An 18252-nucleotide genomic window follows, 5' to 3' on the forward strand; every position below is an offset into this window, starting at 1 on the left:
CGCAGGTCACCTTTCACCCCCACAGACCATCAATTTCTGCAGTTTGCAGTCAGAGCGGTGAGACTTTAACACTTTTTAAACAGAAAAAAAGAGGAAAAAATAAAACAATTAATATTCAAATGTGATCAATGTCATAGAAAGGACAATAAAATGAGTGAACAAAATGAGAAAAATATCAAACAGAAATTAAGATGGGAATCTTAAACAAAAGCTCCAGTTCCCAAACGATTTGCAAATTTTACTGGACAATAATTATCGCGATAAACAATAATATTGAGGCTATTTTCAAGTAATATATTGATAACGGCATAATAATGCAAATTCTTCCTCTCAAAAATCAATAAGCCAGCAGAGATCACTTCACACTGAAGCTGGAAGATATTTGAAATATAAAAAATAAAACACAACAGACCAAAATAATAAATAAAAAACAAAAAGAAACACAACCATAACTTTAAATAAAATGGATGATAATGTCTCTAAACTAATTTTGTCCTTCAAAAATATTAAGCATAAGAATGGAAATTATTGATCTTATTTTAATTTATCATGAGATTAACTGATTGCTTATTGCTACAGGATCAGTTGCAGCCAAAGCAGGAGTTAGGTTGTAACTGAGTGGATAATATTTTGTCATGTTTTATTTCTAATTAGTTGCAAATTACTGATGTGTTCTCAGGATTTAACAGATGTGGTGATTCACACAAATGCAGCTTTTCTGTGTCTGGATGTTAAAGACTCTCAGCCGTATTTAAGCTAATCTTAAATATCTACTCAGTTGTTTCTGCCTTTCCTTCCCTAGCATAACAAAAGTTATTTGGAAGTATTTTTAAAACCACTTTAAGGTTTTTAGCTTTATAAACAAACTGTAACAGGTTTTCATAAGGCTGCTCACCCAGGGTGCCTTTCTTTTTGGGGCTTAACAAGCATTTGGGAATTTAAATAAGAGAAACATTGACATATTTCAATGTCCAGTCAATTGAGATTATAAACACTAAAAAAAGATGGCCGCACATCAAGTTTAGTGATAAACTAAAAGCCTTTTTAATAGTTTTCAAAGGAATCTGTAATATTTTAATGTTTGTTACTTAGATAGGTGAAACCTGACCTGGATAATTTTACACTTAAAGGAAATTCAGTATTGTGACAACACAGAAATGCCACTTTTGATACGTATTTTGGCTCAAGGTCTAAAATAAATTGGCGAAAAGGGGGAGGTTATAATATATAGACGGGCTAAATTTCACCATAAATTCTCTACATTGATGTTTTGATTATGTCTACGTGAAAATGTTAAAATGTTGAATTTTAGTTAAAATAAACTTTTCTTCATTCTGCACTCTTCTCAATCAGCCTAATACTAGTAATACATCTAATAATAATAGTAATAATTTAATACATCTAATTATCTATTACTATAATATGCAGGCAGGATTCATGCTGAGGCTGATTCCTCTTACGTTTCGAATCAGATTTGCGGTTATTTAGCAAAACCAGAGGAGAAAGAGTCTTTTTATTTTTCAGATTGTTGCTAAAACATGGAGTTTAAGGAGTTGGGCATACAAACCTTCATCCCCTCCCCTCGTACTGGATGCAGTTTAATTAAAGTAGAAGCTGGGATTAGCTGTGTCTGCACATATGTGGACATATAGGTAATGAAATGGGACGCTCTCTTTATTGGATGAGATTATGTGTGGACCATGATTACTCACACATTTCAGCAGACAGAAAACTATTGCGTATTTTTATGGTTGAGGGAAAGTTGGACTTAAATCTATGTTTTTAAACCTGCAGTCTGAAGGTTTTACCTCAGTGTGGGCTTCCTGTTTTACATCCCCTTCATCCACTCCTGACCAGTCACCGTTCTCCTCATCCTCCTCCAACACCGGCATCAAAGCCGAGCCAGGCTGCCAACTTCTCCTGTCTGCTGCAGCCTGTAAACACCAACAAATAAAAAACTGGATTTGTTTGCATATCTCAGCCATGATAAGTTGGATTTCCTGTTTTCTTCTCACCCTAACAACCAGAGATGTGGGAGTCCAGTCCTGAGTTGAGGAGGATCCACTTTGAGCGACTGATTGTGTATCAGCTAATCTTCCTGCCTCCTTTCCTTCTCGCTCCTTAAACAACCTCTTTAACTACAATCAACAAGATGCAGGAATTTAAATTCATTATGTATTCATAAATATATGACTTATTTGACATATAAAGCATCTTGATCTGGTGGCATTCCCTAAAAATCTAAATATATGATTGATCAATTAAAAATTGGCAGCTCATTTACTTTTAGGTGGCCAGATCCAGGTTGTGTGAACCATGAAAACCAAATTTTGTTTACAGGAAATATTAGCATTAAGTTGATCCAGTGGTGGTACCTTTGTATTGCATAAAAAAATCCAGAAAGGTTTTTGACTAGATTGTGAATTAAAAGTGTTGCTACTTGCCCCACCCGTTACCTAGCAACCGAGTGGAATGCCGCCTGTTACCTAGCAACCCAAAGTGTAAACGTTGAGTTAGGGGGCAAGGCCAGCAGCAGCTTATTTAGATTTAAAGTGACAGCAGACCCTAAAACACCTCAAAGTGGGCAGAACTGACCAGACTAAAACGTCAATGTCTAAGAATGATTTTGTTCAAAAGATGTGATGAACATGTTTTGTATCGCCCATTGAACTATTCTAATCTGTTCAGTGAAGCATATTAGGTCACCCTTATTTTAAATCCATCACTAGGAAAATGTTTCTTATGTCCAAATTGGACAAACAGAAATTAAAATCGTCTCGGTCTACCTGCTCAGTGACCTTTCGTCTCTGCTGCTCCACCTCTTGGTCAACAATGCAGATGGTTTTATTCTTCTTGTCTTCAATCCATAAAGTCTCATTTTTACCCTGCAGAAAAGATACTTGTCATTGACATATATTTTAGTATATAAAATATTTTGCGCACTGGAAGAGAAGGGTATGTTCTTGTAGACATTCCAGCCTTGTTAAGATTAGGGATATCTGTACATGATAAACTGGTTTGAGCAACAAATCCCTAATCTATGGATCCAGGATTCTGGTTGGGTTGTGGCAGTGTGTGGAGTGTTCTGTACAAAATTAAAGTTTATTAGTCTTATTATTATGCCATAATTATTATGTTAGTTGAAAATAGTATCAAAATGACAATGTTTTTGTTTCTGGGACAATTTATCATCCAGCAAAATTTCTTATTGTGACAGGCCTTTAGAAAATCTGCAGAGCAGGGTGTTATTTTGTTTGTCAAAGAAAAAACCGTAATAATCAGTAAATTATTCACCCCACTGTGGGAAACCTTCTGCCTCTGGTTGGTATGTTTGTGGAGGGCTGGAGGATTCAGCTGCTGCGTCTCATCCGACTTTTCCCTCCACTCTGAAATCACACACAAGGTTTTAGCTTTAAATCCCTGCTGGGGAAATCCCTCAATTTTACTATTATTATTATTCTTTACTTGCACCTTCTTTTAAAAGCAAAAGCTCCTACCGTCTTGCTGCTCGTGCATTGAGGCAGGGTTTGACATATCCGCCTGAACTCCTCCACAGTTTTGACAAACTTCAGACGCCTTTTTCATGAGCTTTCACAACAAAGTGGAGAAAGAAAAGAGACAGTCCAACCTTTTAGCCTGAAGTCAATTCCCTGTGGTTTAAACCGGGAGAAGGTTTTTGTACCTTGAGTTCAAGAGCAGAAATCCTAATTTGAGCCTCAGCTCGTTCCATCTCTCTCAGCCGTTCCATAGTCCTCAAATCATGCTCTCTAACACAGAAAAAAAAAAAAGAAAACATCATTTTAAGAACATTTTTTGACTGTTTTTCTGACACTAGTCCTCACCTCTCACTCACTTCCCTTTCTGTTTCTGAAAGTTTTTGCTTCAGCCTCTGAACCTCGCCGCTTTGCGTCCACAGCTGAGGATCATGTATGCTCAGGTTAACATTTACGGTAAATTTCTTAACACTTTAACATTAAATGTGTGTTTGTGTTACCTGGGGAGATTTATTTCTGCTGCATGTGGAGTCTAGTGTTAAAGAGGATTCTGAAAGGCTGAAAAACAATGAAAGGTCAAATCACAGAGGTTATATTCTGAGTATTTTTCCAACCCTGCTTTCTGTGGAAATCTGATTAAAATTCTCTCACTCCGTCTGTGTGTCTTTGTGAAGAGTCTGCACCAAATCACTACCTGCAAACAGAAGCTCAGTGAGCTTTACTGCCCCCTTGTGTTCAAAGAATACAAACCTTGATTTGTTTTGTTGTTAAAGTTAATGAAGATGGTTAATTGCAGCCTCATTGAGAATATTTACTCTTATTATAAAACAACAAAATGCATCTTTACCTGTTTCCTGTTCAGACCTCAGCAAAGACTCAGATTCTCTCTGGAAGATTAAAAGGAGATAACCTCATTATTTTTAACAATCGTAGGCCTACTTCTAAACTTTTTGTTCTGGTCTGATCAGTGAAAATTTTCAAAAAGAAATTGGGGAACCAACTCTGTTCTGTTCCCATTTCAGTAAGACTTTCACAGAAATCCTGTTACTATTCCTGCTGCAGTAACACAAGTTACACAGTTAAACACCTTTTTATTGATTTTTTAAAAGGGGATTATGATGCAAAATTCACTTTTCCCATTTGGGTTTCACTTGCTTCTGAAAACAGCCCAAGTGTTTAAAAAATCCACCCAGATGTTTTTTGGCGTGTCTGGAAAATTAGCTAGCAGATAAAAAAACAAAACAAAACAAAACAAAAAAAAAACACCGGATTATTGAGTTACGCTGCGTCGTTACCTAACAACCCCAGTCCAGCCTGTCACCTAGCAACCAGAGCAGTACTCCAGCACATTTGGTCAGCGGGTTTTACTGCTGTTTGCACTGCAAGAACACAAAATCTTACCAAGTATTTTGGATTGTTTCTATTGCAAATCTTAGAAAACTTGAAATAAGAAGCTAACTTTTTGGGAAGATGTAGAATCTTGTTTTAAGTAAATAATTTCTTAATATTGATGATGCACAGTGGCGCAGTTGGTAGAGCTGTTGCCTTGCAGCAAGAAGGTTCTGGGTTCAATTCCCGGCCCCTGTCTTTCTGCATGGAGTTTGCATGTTCTCCCTGTGCATGGTGGGTTTTCTCTGGGTACTCCGGTTTCCTCCCACAGTCCAAAAACATGACTATCAGGTTAATTGGCCTCTCCAAATTGCCCCTAGGTGTGAGTGTGTGTGTGCATGGTTGTGTGTCTCTGTGTTGCCCTGCGACAGACTGGCAACCTGTCCAGGGTGACCCCGCCTCTTGCCCAGAACGATAGCTGGAGAGGCACCAGCAAGCCTCCTGACCCCACTGAGGGATAAGGGTGTAAAGAAAATGGATGGATATTGATGAAAAAGTACGACTTCCGTTGGCAGATAAGTTAACTTGTAACAAGGGAAAAATGTCTTGTTACAAGTGAAATAATCTGCTGATGGAACAAGCACTTGTTTGTCAATATTAAGGAATTATTTACTTAAAACAAGATTCTATGTCTCGCTGAAAAGTTACTTTTAACATAAGATGTCTGCACTAGACACTGGACCAAAAATACTTGATAAGATTTTATGTTTTTGCAGTGTGTGCTGTTTTGTTGTTGAATTGCCATCCAGAAACCAATTGTTGCATTATTGTTGGTTGTGCTGGAGGCTCGACTAATGCTTTTCAAAAATATACAGTTGCATAATTCTGCATCTGTTTGCAGCCGTTTTCTCACTATTGACTGGATACTGCATGTAATATATTTTCTGTTTTGTGACCTGATAATTAAGCTCAAGTTCTCCATGAAAATATTTCTAGTGCAGAATGTGAAGACATACGACATTTAGTTAGGAAACCTGAAGTTTACGTTCACATCTGAGCAACTTGAAATAGTAAATGTCTTGAAACCATAAATTAAACATATCAAAGCACATGAAAGAGTTGTAAATGTGTTGCTTCCTTACTGTATCAATGGTGCAGTTTCTCTTGAGTTCTTCTAACTCGTCTTGTGTGGACTGAAGGTTCAAAGCAACATTTTGCCATTTTTCTGTCCAGTATGAGGCCAGATCTTCTAGTTCTTTGATGCACAGGAGTCTCATTTCATCCTTTTTTTGATACGTTTTCTCATGCATTTGCAGCATTTTTTCCTTCTCTTTGAGCTTTCCTTCCAAACAGACACACTGATTCTGCAGTTTCTGATTTTCCAGGTCCAAATCGTCTGGAGATGTCCTGTGAAATATATATTTTGGTTATAACTGTGTTAACTTGCAGAGTTAATATTGAACCTTCAGATACCGTTGAGTTCACCTGTTTACCATCTCACCTGCGCTGGTTGATGTTTCCCGTTGATCCGTTTAATGCATCATGTCCTCCTGAGTTTCTTTCAGTCAGGAGATTCTCCTTTTCTCTGATCCGATCTGTGATCTGTCTTAAGTTTATGTTTCTCTCCTCGTTTAGCTCCTGCAGCTGACGTTGTGACTCAGCCAGATGTTTCTTCATCACTTCCAGTTCTTGTCTCAATTGTTTATTTACCTGCTCCAAAGACACAACACACATAGTTTAGTTAAGAACTCAAATAAATTAACAAAACAACTAAAATCTCTCTGGGAACCTCTAAGTTCTCCTTCTTTGGATTAGAGACGATGTTGTGCATCTCAGAGCCGTGTGGTTCTGTTGTGGTTCTGTTAAGCTGCTGCTCTGGGTTTTCTTTATCCTATATAAGAACAAAAGTTAAAGATGATGGTTAGAAATGATGCACAAGGCATTTAAATACATATGAACGACACACCTTTAAGATTTCTAGTTGTGGAGAAAAGATATACAGCTCCAGGAAAAAAAATAAGTGTTCTCTATGCTGTCAATCATGCTCTAGTATGCACAGCTAAATGTGCTAATGGTGGAGAAACAGGAAAACTGTTTATCCCCTGTCATTGGTGGCTATGCTAACTAGCGTTAGCATTTGAGGCTGGCTATGTTGTAGTAAACAAGAGGTGATCTATTTTTTTCATTGATTATCTGTCTTGTATGCTTTTATGTAAAAAACATATATTTTAAATAAATGTTACCAACTGCAGGCTTGAGCATGTACATTTCAGATTCAGGCTGTTCATTCTCACAGAGAAATTGTATAAAATAGCAACTTAACCTGAAAAGAGATTTTGCTGTTTTCTTCTCTAAGATGGCTTTGCACCTCAGAGCAACCCGGTTTGACGTCACTGACTCTCTTTTCCATCTCCTCCATTTGATTAATCACCATCTTCTGTGTCTGCATTGTCAACAAGAATAAATGACAAATAAAAAAATCTGGAATCAGATAAAAACTGATAGTAACAATGATATTCTATAGCAGAGGCAACAAATTCAATTTCTTTCTGGGCCAAATCAAGATCATCAATGCGCTTGAAGGGCCGGTTGTGCCAGAAAATATTGATAAAACCTGTTCACAAACTGTTAAAATGTCAATGAATTCTTAAAATTAAGTAATATTACTGAACAACTTTTCAGTCCCTCCAGGATTTTGTGGTACTTTTTGTGATCTTTGCAATAAAAATCAAAGTGTTTCTGGCACTAATTTGGAAATATTTTAGCTTATTTATGACTGCAAATGTGACTTTTTATTATTTGCTGTATAGATCATGGACTATATTCTGACATCACTAAAGACTGAGGCAGCTGTTTAGCACAAGAAACACAGTTTTTGACATTTTTCGAGAGAAACCTGCAATAAACTCCCAATTATTAGCACAAAAAAGTGCGGGGATTTGTTGATTTCGTGTGAATTTCCACAATAATTCTCAAGAAACTGGAGAGACTGATCGATATAATTCAGCAGTAAACAGATAAAAACTGCATTGATTTGATTGAAAACATAATATTTAAGCACACTTAGTGTTTAGTCTAGAACATAAGGGCCACATAAAAAGCTATGGCGGGCCGGATTTGGCCCACGCGCCTTTAGTTTGACACATGTGCTCTATATGATTGTTTTCAGGCTGTATTTGTTTGACACCTCAGCAGAAGTCTGGAGATCCTGGAGTGCTTTGTTTCGTTCTTCTTGGAGAGTTGCAACTCTCGCCTCAGCTTCTCTCAGAGCCTCCCTCAGCTTGTCCACCTCTGTCAGTTCCTTCTTCTCCTGTATTCAAACCAGAACTTACATGCAGTAAAAAGCAGAAACAGACATTTTCAACATATGAAGGTCAGACACCTGTTTCTTTATGTCCACTGGAGTCTTTGGTTTGCTGTGTGAAGCTGCCAGACGAGACGTCAGCTGATCCTCGCTTACATTCACCAGAGAAGACCTCAGGTGCAGCAACTCATTTTCCAGCTTCCGGACTCTTAAAAAGATTTTTTTTTATTAATTCTCATCAAAGCTGCAGTATATAACTTTTATTTAAAAAAAAAATGTTTTTTACATTTTGTTAAAACTCTCACTGTGTTCTGATATGTTTCCTACTCTTTGCATTTCTACACAAATAAACGAAAACAACCAATCAGAGCCAGCAGGAGGGCTTTAGTTCTGTCAATCATGCTCATGTAAACGCTGCTCAGACCCTCTCTGCTATGCTGCATCGCCATCCAGATAATGGAGTCTGTCATGAATGTTCAGGTTAGCTAGCATGCCCACCTAATAAAGAGTTTTCCTGGAATGGTAACTTGTTTTTCCACCAGGGTTGATTGACAGCGCTAAGACCCGCCTCCTGGCTCTGATTGGTTGTTCTGGACCAGAAGCAGTGCAAACATTAATAGTAGCTCAGGGAGGACATTTATTTTTTTTACAGATTGTCAGAATTTTTTACAGAATATGTAAAAACCAGATTTTTGTAGAAGTTTAATTTTTATTTACTTTTCTTGGAGATCTCGGCACTGTTGACTTCGCTCAAACAATTCATCCTGACTGAAAGCATCCATCGTTTTAGACAGCAGCTGTGTGACACAGGAGTACATGTTAATATTTACTAAATCATGCAAGTAAAAAGAAATAATTAAAATTTATTAACTTGTATTTGACCTTCTGTTCCAGGTTGAGCATCTGAGCCATCGTTTTGTTGTGGCCCAGAGTAACTTCTCTGGTCCCGAGCCGGTCCAGCTTAGTGTTCAGCCGCTCATGAGCATCATGGAGCCACGGAAAAACTTCTGCTTGTCTGAAGCTCCTTTCTCCTCGACCAGTCCACATTTCTGCTCCAAATGATGAGAGGGACCTTGTAGGACTCTCAGGCTCCAGATGGTACATCGACCGCCACCTCCTTAGACCCGGATCGCAACGTCTGAAGGCACCAGCACTGCAACATGAGCAGAAACACAAAACTCATCCAAAGTTACCCAACTTACTTAAGAATCACCGCTGTACTGCAAAAACACAAAATCTTACCAAGTATTTTGGTCTAGTTTCTAGTGCAAATATCTTACTACAAATGAAATGAGACTAAACTAACTTACATGAGACTTTTAGCAAGATGTAGGAGCTTCTTTTAAGTCAGTAATGCCTTAATATTGATGAAAAAACACTAGTTCCATTGGTAAATTATTTCTCTTATGAGAAAAATGACATGATACAAGTGAAATAATCTTTTCGTGAAGGTTTCATTGTTAGACTGTAAAAAAATAACCAGGTGTGCATGAGGAGGCTGCAGTTATCACTTTAAGACCATAAGAACGGCCCAGTTACCTGGAGCTGGCTCTTGACGCAAACCCTGACCCACAACACGAGGAAGACTAAAAAGAAAAAAGAACACTTTTTGTTTTTATATTTCTTTTCTTTTCTTTGTGAAATGAAGAACATTTACATTTAGGTCTTACCTGGGCTGTAAAGTCAGATCTGGAGTTCCACATGTCCATGAGTAAAAAGTAAACTAGTGTTGAAATATGGACGAAACGTCCTGCAGCGTCCTCCGAGGTTTAAGTTGTCAGTCCGAAATGGCTCAGCGGTCTGCCTAGAGGACAAACTTTCACACAAAGCTGTTATCTGGAGGTGGGCATCTATTACTGGACCATGTCTGCTGATATTTCCACTGTTTACGTGACAGGAAACACATCGTCACGGCTACTGGACTCATCCACAAACCCTTCTGTCATGACACGTTTTTAATCATACATATTATTACATATGTCATCCAAAAAGCTGATTTCTGAAAAATTTAGCAGTCCTATCTAAAAGAACAATTTCTCTAATGTAGGGTTGTCTAAAGTGCGGCTCTGGGGCCATTTGTGGCCTTGGGCTAATTTTTTGAGGCCCACAACTGCAATTCAAAAGTAACACAAATTTGCACCATCAAGCACAAGTGGTTGATGCAGATAGAGTTTTTATTTATAATCAGAGTAAAATTATTACTGATATAATTTTCTTACAATGGAAACTGTTAATTAGAACATAAATGTGTCTTTTTGTGACCAAGCTTTTACAATAAGTAGAATCATGTTTATTCTGACTTTCATTTCGCTCCACACAAATCAGCTATTTTTTATTATTTTTATTTTTTATTAAACTTAGCCAATATATGACAATCTTTTTTGAAAGAAAGTGACCCAAATCTTACTCTTATTGCTGAAAATAAATTTGTTTAATCGAGTGCAAAAGAAACTGAAAAGTAGATGCTTTTCTTCTAATATAGCAAACATGCAACATCTCTTCTAAGGTTTGGATCTACAATGAATAACATCCATTTTGGATAAAATAAAATTGGATTACTTTATTTGCTTTATTTTATTTTTTTCTTTTTGGCCCTTTTTGTGAACACAAAATGTTTGGACACCCTGCTCTAATGGGATCTTACTTCAGAAATCCTCTCTTGTTCACTATCAGAGCCAACCTGCTTCATTTGTTTTCCTTGCATAGCTCTGAGATTGTCTGTAAAGCAGGGAGTATCCATGATGACCTCAGTTCATAAAAAGCAGCTGGATGACAGAGTGATGCTCCCCACTCCCTAGATATTCTCCTCATGATCTCATTTAACCTCAGTCAGATGTTTACTGACATTTCTAAAACACCAACCTCAGCTTTCTTATTATTAAATATTCTCTACAGTAAATTTGGCACAACAAGAAGGAAAACTGTCTCTGGCTCTTTTGTTTTTTTAAGGCTTTATTCTTTAATGTTAAGGTTTGTGATAAATTGTTTCTAAGGATGCAGATTTTCTTCAGCTTAGTGTGAAATGTTGCATCCTGGTGACTAAATCCAAAGTTGTTTCTTGGATAAGTAAGTGAGGCCAGAATACAGAAGTACTGCTCTTTTATTAGAACATATGATACATTGAGCCAATTTGTATTTGACAAATACTTTATAAAATAACATATAAAAAATCCCACAAACAAGCCAATAAAAACAACAACAACAAACAAACAAACAAGCAGACCATTCTCTCCGACATAAGGTCTTAATCAGTAAATTAGGGAATGCATTTGAGGCTTGAGTCAGATTGAAAGTATTTTTATGGGGAAAATAACAATCGTCTTTACACAAAATTTAAACATTATTTTATTTAAACCCACAATTATGTATAAAAAAGTTTTTATTGGTCTGTTCTTATTGGTCATAATTCGTCTATGTAATGTGTTTCCCCTTAATAAACCGAATTTCAGTCGAAATCTGAACGTATATCCAGTGGGAAGTTTCTTATATTTGAAAATTTATATTCTCAGAATATTCCTATTCTATCTGACCGACTGTAAGTTATTTTGAAAGAGAAATTGGCAAAATTTAGAAAACTCCTCCAAACAATTAACATTAACCTTTAATGCAGCATTCTTTGATAACTGAATGTTCAGTTTAAGGTCAAAAGAGTTAAATATAATTCGTCAACAGAGCTTAATCTATTGTACTGTAATCAGGAAACCAAATCGAAATGTAAATAAACCGGCCTTGATAATCTATGTATAATCAGTTTAGTTAATCATTGCTCGAACACATCCATAGATCAACGTACATATTATAGAATAAAGAAATGAATAGACAAAATAACCTGCTTTAAGTGATTTTGTTGTCATGGGAAAAAGAGTTCTCACGTGTTTTATTTTGAAAAGTGAGGTTTCCCGGAAACAGGAAGCTAGTGTCAGTAGCCGTTTAAAAGCTAAGAGGCTAATATCTAAGAGCTATCTTCTTAGCCGTTGTTTGAAAATTGCATTTCCTTGAGCTGTCCAAAGGAGTCCGCGTCGATTTAACGTTGAAAAAGTATAAAACTTTGTCTTTATTTAAAGCGTTTTACAACTGAAATGAGTTTGAGATAGCAACTTAGCTTGATACAAGGCCGAAGCTATTGCTAAGTACATTTTGAAACGTTAGCTCCAAACTGTGAATATTTCGCTGTACTGCCTGAATGTTAACTTGTTCGGACTTATGAGTCGGTGATCATTGGTGTGACTTTTTTAGCGGTTCGTGTTAATTTAAAATGTAATATTTATTGCAGATAATGGCCTCGGACTGGTTGGGTAGTTTGGTGTCTCTTAACTGTGGACCAACGCTGGGAGTTTATCAAGGAGAAGTGTCATCTGTGGACCAGTCCAGCCAGACCATCTCCTTACGACAACCTTTCCACAATGGGGTCAAATGTCCCGTTCCTGAGGTCACATTCAGGTAAATCTCGACTTAGATGTCTTTTTCCCACAGCTTGGGTCTGTTTTATGGGTCTTGCTTCGTTAAAAACTAATACTGGGAAACGCTATTTAAATAGAAGTGGTGTTTTGAACCAAATTGTTGTTTTGCTGCAAACTTGTTTTTATATTTAAGCACTTCCTCTCGTGGTCTGGCATTTTTATTTTAAATGATGTGCTACAAACTCAAAAATTTGGATTCCAGAAGTGAGCAGGCCTCTCACGACAATAAACTTTGCTGGACGGTAAATTACCTCGGGTATTATTGCGATAAACGATAACTCTGTTTTGAGACCATGTTCCAATAATAAATTGATAATTGCCCCCTCAAGTTAAAGTTTTATTTTGTTATGAACTCTACATTGGAACTGGAAGACATTTTAAATGTACAAAAGAAAACACAACAATCAAAAACAACAAATGATAAGGAAATAAAAACCACAAACAACTGAAACCATAAATGAAATGGATTATAAAGTCTCTAAACAAAATTAGCCTTCAAAGATATTAATCATCAGAATGGAAATGATCAAGTTCACTTTAATTTATCATGCAGTTAATTGCGACAATCTTAGAAGTGGAAAAACAACCCTATTGGGTTTCTATAAGTGGTAAAATCTGATCCATTTTGGTTGTTACTGAAGATCTCTCTTGTTTTTTTTTTTTTTGTTTTTTTTTTTTGTTTTTTTTTCCAGTGCCATTGATATACAGGAACTAAAGATTTTGGACATCAGAAGCTTTAATGCCAGGCCAGCTTCCAGTGCGGCTGCAAAGGGAAGCACTGTCCCAGTTGCCGTTCCAAAGGGGGATCCCAGATCTGTGGAGAAGCTGAACTCTCCACAGCAGTGCTCTAAAAGTTATGGAGAACGTCACCTGGACGCAATGGGTCAACCTAAAGGTTTCCGTCGAAGGCATAACTCCTGTAGGTGTGATTCATTTGGCTGCAGGTAAAACTTTCCTATGAATATTGAGATGCTAATAGCTGCTTTCCCCCCCGCCCCCGATACTGTCAGGGTCGTCCACCAGTCGAGGGGCAAACCAAGCGACGCCAAAAAAGAACGGAGTGAAAAACGGGCAGATGAAAAACAGAGACGACGAGTGCTTCGGCGATGGCATGGATGACGGGCTGGATACGGATTTTGACTTTGAAGGAAACCTGGCACTGTTCGACAAAGCTGCAGTTTTCTCAGAGATTGACACGACGGAGCGACGTAACGGCGCGAGGTCACGTGGCACGCCTCAGGATCAGACGCCCACACGGTACCGCCACGACGAGAATATCCTGGAGGGCAAACCGATTGTTTATAGACAGATTACTGTACCACAGTCTGGGCACAAAGAGTACTGCACTGGTACGTGTTTCACATTGCAGCGACTGAATTACAGTGTCCAGCAGAGTCGTTTAAACCTGCTTCTTTTCTTTACGTCATACAGACTCTGGACTCGTTGTTCCAAGTATTTCCTATGAGCTCCACAAGCGTCTGTTGTCTGCTGCCGAGCGCTACGGCCTGACCCTGGAGCGGAGACTGGAGATGACTGGAGTGTGTGCCAGCCAGATGACACTCACGTTGTTAGGAGGGCCCAACAGGTACGAATATTGAATTAGACGAAGCAGTTACAAGTTCAACCTCAATTCTGAGTTACAAAGAATTAAACTGAAGGTATGTGGGGAAAAAACATGTTTTGAGTTAGTCAGTTTTTTTTGGTGTTTTGTTGAACAACCACATTTTTTCCCTTTTCATGTTCTTACAGTCTTGGGAAAAATCTGAACTTTGCTCTTAGCATTTTTTTAGTTCTGGATAAAATTAAAAAAAAAAATGTTTATCACACAAAAGTTTAAGTTTTGAAATTTCATTCTTTATTCTCATATACACAATATCTAAAATATGGATTCCTAAACAACAAAGCAGTTAATCTCTCACATCTCAAGTTGATTCTTTCGTAAAACTTTGATTTAATACTTGAGAGAAATGATAAAGGTGAATGTATCAAAAAATAAAAAAAGAGGAGTTTCAGTGCTTTCTTTTGATTTAAATCTTCCAAGTCTTTGAGTGTTTGTGGTTTTAAAAACTTTAGGCATCAAACAAAGCACCAAAACTCTTTAACTTTTCCAAACAAAATATACGTGTAAAATGTATAAACAGAATGTTTAGTGTAGAGTAATTCAGTCTAGATTTGAGAAATCTTCTATAAATTTCACAGCTGAGTTGGTGGAATTATTTGCCAATAAATATGTAATCTAGTGGCCTTTATCTGTCTGCTGAATCAGATATCAATAATGCTGTCATGATTAATGGATAAAACTCAACTAGTTAAATTGTTTTTCACTCAAGTGTCTGGAAAATCTTTGGAATCTGGAACTTTGGACTTTAGTAATTATAGGAAGTTAAAAAATCTGATTAATTGCCTTTTATAAATTGTTTACGTGTTTCAGATTTACACCCAAAAACCTCCATCAGCGGCCCACGGTGGCGCTGCTGTGTGGGCCCCATGTTCAGGGAGCGCAGGGCATCAGCTGCGGCCGCCACCTGGCCAACCACGAAGTGGAGGTCATACTGTTTCTGCCCAACTTCGTCAAGATGCTCGACGCCGTGACAAGCGAGCTGACGCTTTTCAACAAGACCGGCGGCAAACAGGTGTCCAGCATCAAAGGTGAGCCTGGCTGGTGGTGCAGGCTGCGTTCACACAGCAGAGTGGTGCTCAGTTACAATTTTAATGTTTTATTATGAAATGCGACTGGCATGATTGTTCATATCAATAATTAAATGAGCCATCAAACTCCTGTGTAAGTGATTTACAACCCCGAAGCGATTATTGACTTATAATCTGGCTCACATGGGAAAATGTTTTGGTATAAGTTAAATAATCTGCCAGTGGAACTGGCACTTTTTCATCAATATTCAGGAATTACTGACTTAAAAACATCCTACTACTTGCTGATAAGTTACTTGTAAGTTTGTTTTATCTTATTTCAAGTTTAAGATATTTGGTGTAGAAACTAGACAGAAATACTTGGTGAGATTTTTAGTTTTTTGCAGTGTAAAAGTCAGATAAAATACGACATGACTGTCCATAGTGGAGACGATTTGAAAACAATCTGATTTAGCACCATGTTTTGTTTACAGAGAATTTATGATTCATTTTATTTGTTGTTTCTGTTTTATTTATTTTGGATATTTAAAAATGTCTTCCAGTTCCAAATTTAAAGTTCATTGATCGTTAAGAATGAGTTCTTGCATTATTATGCCATTTCTGTTATTTTACTTAAAAATGACTTCAAAATTACAATATTATCGTTTATCGCGATAACTTCTGGGACAATTTTAATTAAAATTTATCTTCCTTACAGACCCACATGTGGTCAGAAATTTGTGTCTCATTTTCCTGCTGTGTGAATTTTATAATTTTTTTAATGAAATAATCATCAGTGGGTCATGCTTGTTGTTTTTCTCCCTTTAGATCTCCCAGACACCCCCGTGGATCTAATCATAAACTGTCTGGACTGCCACGAGAACACATTCCTGATGGACCAGCCTTGGTACCGGGCGGCTGCGGACTGGGCCAACCAGAACAGAGCGCCGGTGCTCAGCCTGGACCCCCCTGTAAGCGGGCAGGGCCACGCAGTCGAGGCCAAGTGGTCGCTGTCGCTCTGCCTGCCCCTTCCTCTGGCCGAAGGCGCTGGCAGAGTTTACCTGTGCGACATCGGTGTTCCTCGGCAGGTGTTCCAGGAAGTGGGAATCAAGTACCACTCTCCGTTCGGCTGTAAATTCGTCATCCCTCTGCACTCCGCTTAACGAGACTGATTGATTAAACCGTTCACCTTCCTTGACCATTTAGGTTTTGGCGCCTTATATTCCATGAGTTTCATCTCTAAGTCGTCGTCTGAACTGTTTCCTCACGCTGAAGGACCACTGTTGCATACTTTGTTTTGTTTTTTGTTTTTTTCAGACGTGGAACTTTCAAGTCTTTATTGGTCATCTTGGTGATTAAGCTATGGGATTGTAACACAGTTTAAAAAAGGACAGTCTCTTAAAGTTGAACAGTTTGGTGTAAATCCACCGTATAATACACTTAATTTTCACTGCGGAAACCCAGCTGGCTCCAAAGCTTTGACTTTCTGTGCTCGGTTTGTGTTTCCAGGTTTACATGACGTTAATCTGCAGGAAGCCTCGTTTGTCTGTCGATGTGCTGCTTTCTATTCTTTCCTTTTCATACCTTTTGACGGCACAGACAGAAAACGCACTGAATGCTTTTGAGCCATGAAAGCAGGGAGTTTGTAGACGTAACTTCAGTAGCGTTTTGAGCAGAATTCAGTTAAAGTTGCTGTTTTATACCCCACTCTGCATGCACCAGTATTAGAATCGGGTTCTCGGTTTATAAAAATCTAATTTGTCATATTCGTAGCTGAAATACGAGCCGAGGTGATTTTGTATTTTTGTACTCATTCCTGTGAATTGGCCGGTTGATAAACAGTCGCTGGATTTGGGTTCTGGTAAAGTGGAGCAGCACAAAAAAAACCTGCTGATCATGTGGGGAGAAATATTTGTCAGCCCATGTTTTGAAAGGAGATTATAACGGCGTGTTTGGAAGTTTCTGCAGAAAATAAAGTCCAGAAAGAGGTGGCTTAAAACACAACAGAGTTAATGTTTCTGATCCATAGAAGAAAATGTCTGACACCTGTAACATTTAGCATTTTTATTTGGTTACGATTCGATTATTTCTGCTCTGAGCTGTGACAACCTGCACAGAGTAGCTTTTGTGAACCAATAATGGCAAGTCCCAAAAGAAAAAAAAATTGATAAATGATATATACCAGAAAATATTAGAAAAAACACCATGAAACTGTGAACAAGAGCTGCTGCTGTTGTGCCATCTTCTGAGGGCGACACATCTTTCCATGTAACGCTTGTCAATGAAAACTGATTCTTTTTTTTTGTTTTATTTATGTATCTTTTCATTTGTAATGAGTCCAGAAATAAAGTTACTACCTTGTTGTTAGCATCATTTAACACTCTCACTATCAGGTTCTTTAACATCTGGGTAAAGTTGAGATTATTAAATCTTGGTACTTTTTTTTGTTCTTGTTTAAAGGTCAAATTTCCAACATCTAGCTAGCAGCTTCAACTGGATTCATGTGCATGTTCGATGATGGCTGCAGCCATGCACAATAGTTCTCTTTTTCTCCAACATTCCTCTTGCCTGATGTGTAATTATTTCACATCTGTTGAGACAAGCCTGGCTTGGAAAGAGAAGCCAGCGCTGCTGAATGTGACGTTCGTTTATTGACCAGCAGGAGGCGATAAAAGCAAACATTTCCACGCTTCCTCTTTTGAAACGCCGCAGCTTTGGGTGATTATCATTGATAGGCTTTCGTTGTTTTTTCCACTGAGAAATGGGAACTGAGTTTTATTTTCGCCTGTTCAGAAGAACTGCGTTAAAAAATGGCAGCGGTGGCTGATTTGCGTTGGGTCTGCACAGGAGGCTGTTGTGAAATGAAAACTTCATTGTCACTGATCGTCTTGTGCAGAAACTTTGCATTTTTCATGTGTCATGTCTGCTGGCTGAACCAATAAAAACCGACAACCACTCACCGTTTGCATGTCTGTACTTTAAAAAAAATTTTTTGTAAACATTGCCTCATTGATGATCAAGTTCCTCCAACTACTTC

The 18252-nt window shown here is 37.9% G+C and overlaps 2 protein-coding genes across 3 annotated transcripts; one reads left to right on the top strand and one right to left on the bottom strand.

Moving 5' to 3' along the window:
• Nucleotides 1-1653: 1653 nt before the first annotated feature.
• LOC106957614 (putative leucine-rich repeat-containing protein DDB_G0290503) lies at nucleotides 1654-9701 on the bottom strand. Its single transcript, XM_015049015.1, has 19 exons — nucleotides 9667-9701; nucleotides 9010-9280; nucleotides 8845-8924; nucleotides 8206-8335; nucleotides 8011-8133; nucleotides 7147-7266; nucleotides 6613-6714; nucleotides 6325-6533; nucleotides 5966-6230; nucleotides 4342-4381; nucleotides 4146-4188; nucleotides 3995-4052; nucleotides 3843-3916; nucleotides 3683-3767; nucleotides 3498-3588; nucleotides 3295-3386; nucleotides 2787-2885; nucleotides 2016-2138; nucleotides 1654-1934 (listed from the first exon to the last, which is right to left on the bottom strand). Exons 2-19 carry the CDS (start codon nucleotides 9229-9231, stop codon nucleotides 1746-1748), a joined length of 2145 nt encoding a protein of 714 aa, XP_014904501.1. The 5' UTR covers nucleotides 9232-9280; nucleotides 9667-9701; the 3' UTR covers nucleotides 1654-1745.
• A 2316-nt stretch (nucleotides 9702-12017) lies between these two features.
• edc3 (enhancer of mRNA decapping 3 homolog (S. cerevisiae)) lies at nucleotides 12018-18172 on the top strand. Of its 2 annotated transcripts, none has more exons than XM_015049027.1 (7): nucleotides 12018-12165; nucleotides 12401-12567; nucleotides 13280-13506; nucleotides 13598-13936; nucleotides 14019-14172; nucleotides 15019-15236; nucleotides 16044-18172. In XM_015049027.1, the coding sequence occupies exons 2-7, from the start codon at nucleotides 12404-12406 to the stop codon at nucleotides 16376-16378; spliced, it is 1437 nt and encodes a 478-aa protein (XP_014904513.1). In that variant the 5' UTR covers nucleotides 12018-12165; nucleotides 12401-12403; the 3' UTR covers nucleotides 16379-18172. The 2 variants fall into 2 exon arrangements, with proteins under 2 accessions (XP_014904513.1, XP_014904514.1); XM_015049028.1 differs by lacking the exon at nucleotides 12018-12165 and adding an exon at nucleotides 12166-12257.
• The last annotated feature ends 80 nt before the right edge of the window (nucleotides 18173-18252 follow it).

The sequence above is a fragment of the Poecilia latipinna genome, unplaced genomic scaffold (genome assembly GCF_001443285.1).
Source record: "Poecilia latipinna isolate Pla-1442-1.1 unplaced genomic scaffold, P_latipinna-1.0 Scaffold919, whole genome shotgun sequence".
NCBI classification, from domain to species: Eukaryota; Metazoa; Chordata; class Actinopteri; order Cyprinodontiformes; family Poeciliidae; genus Poecilia; species Poecilia latipinna.

Excerpts from the sequence above, each read along its gene's own strand:
- LOC106957614 (XM_015049015.1), bottom strand. The coding sequence starts at position 9,231 with ATGTACCATCTGGAGCCTGAGAGTCCTACAAGGTCCCTCTCATCATTT. Across the intron at positions 8,925-9,009 it reads TGCTCAACCTGGAACAGAAG|CTGCTGTCTAAAACGATGGA; the intron begins GTCAAATACAAG and ends TGTGTCACACAG. Across the intron at positions 6,231-6,324 it reads GGAAACATCAACCAGCGCAG|GACATCTCCAGACGATTTGG; the intron begins GTGAGATGGTAA and ends TATATTTCACAG.
- edc3 (XM_015049027.1), top strand. The coding sequence starts at position 12,404 with ATGGCCTCGGACTGGTTGGGTAGTTTGGTGTCTCTTAACTGTGGACCA. Across the intron at positions 13,507-13,597 it reads CCGTCGAAGGCATAACTCCT|GGTCGTCCACCAGTCGAGGG; the intron begins GTAGGTGTGATT and ends CGATACTGTCAG. Across the intron at positions 13,937-14,018 it reads GCACAAAGAGTACTGCACTG|ACTCTGGACTCGTTGTTCCA; the intron begins GTACGTGTTTCA and ends TACGTCATACAG.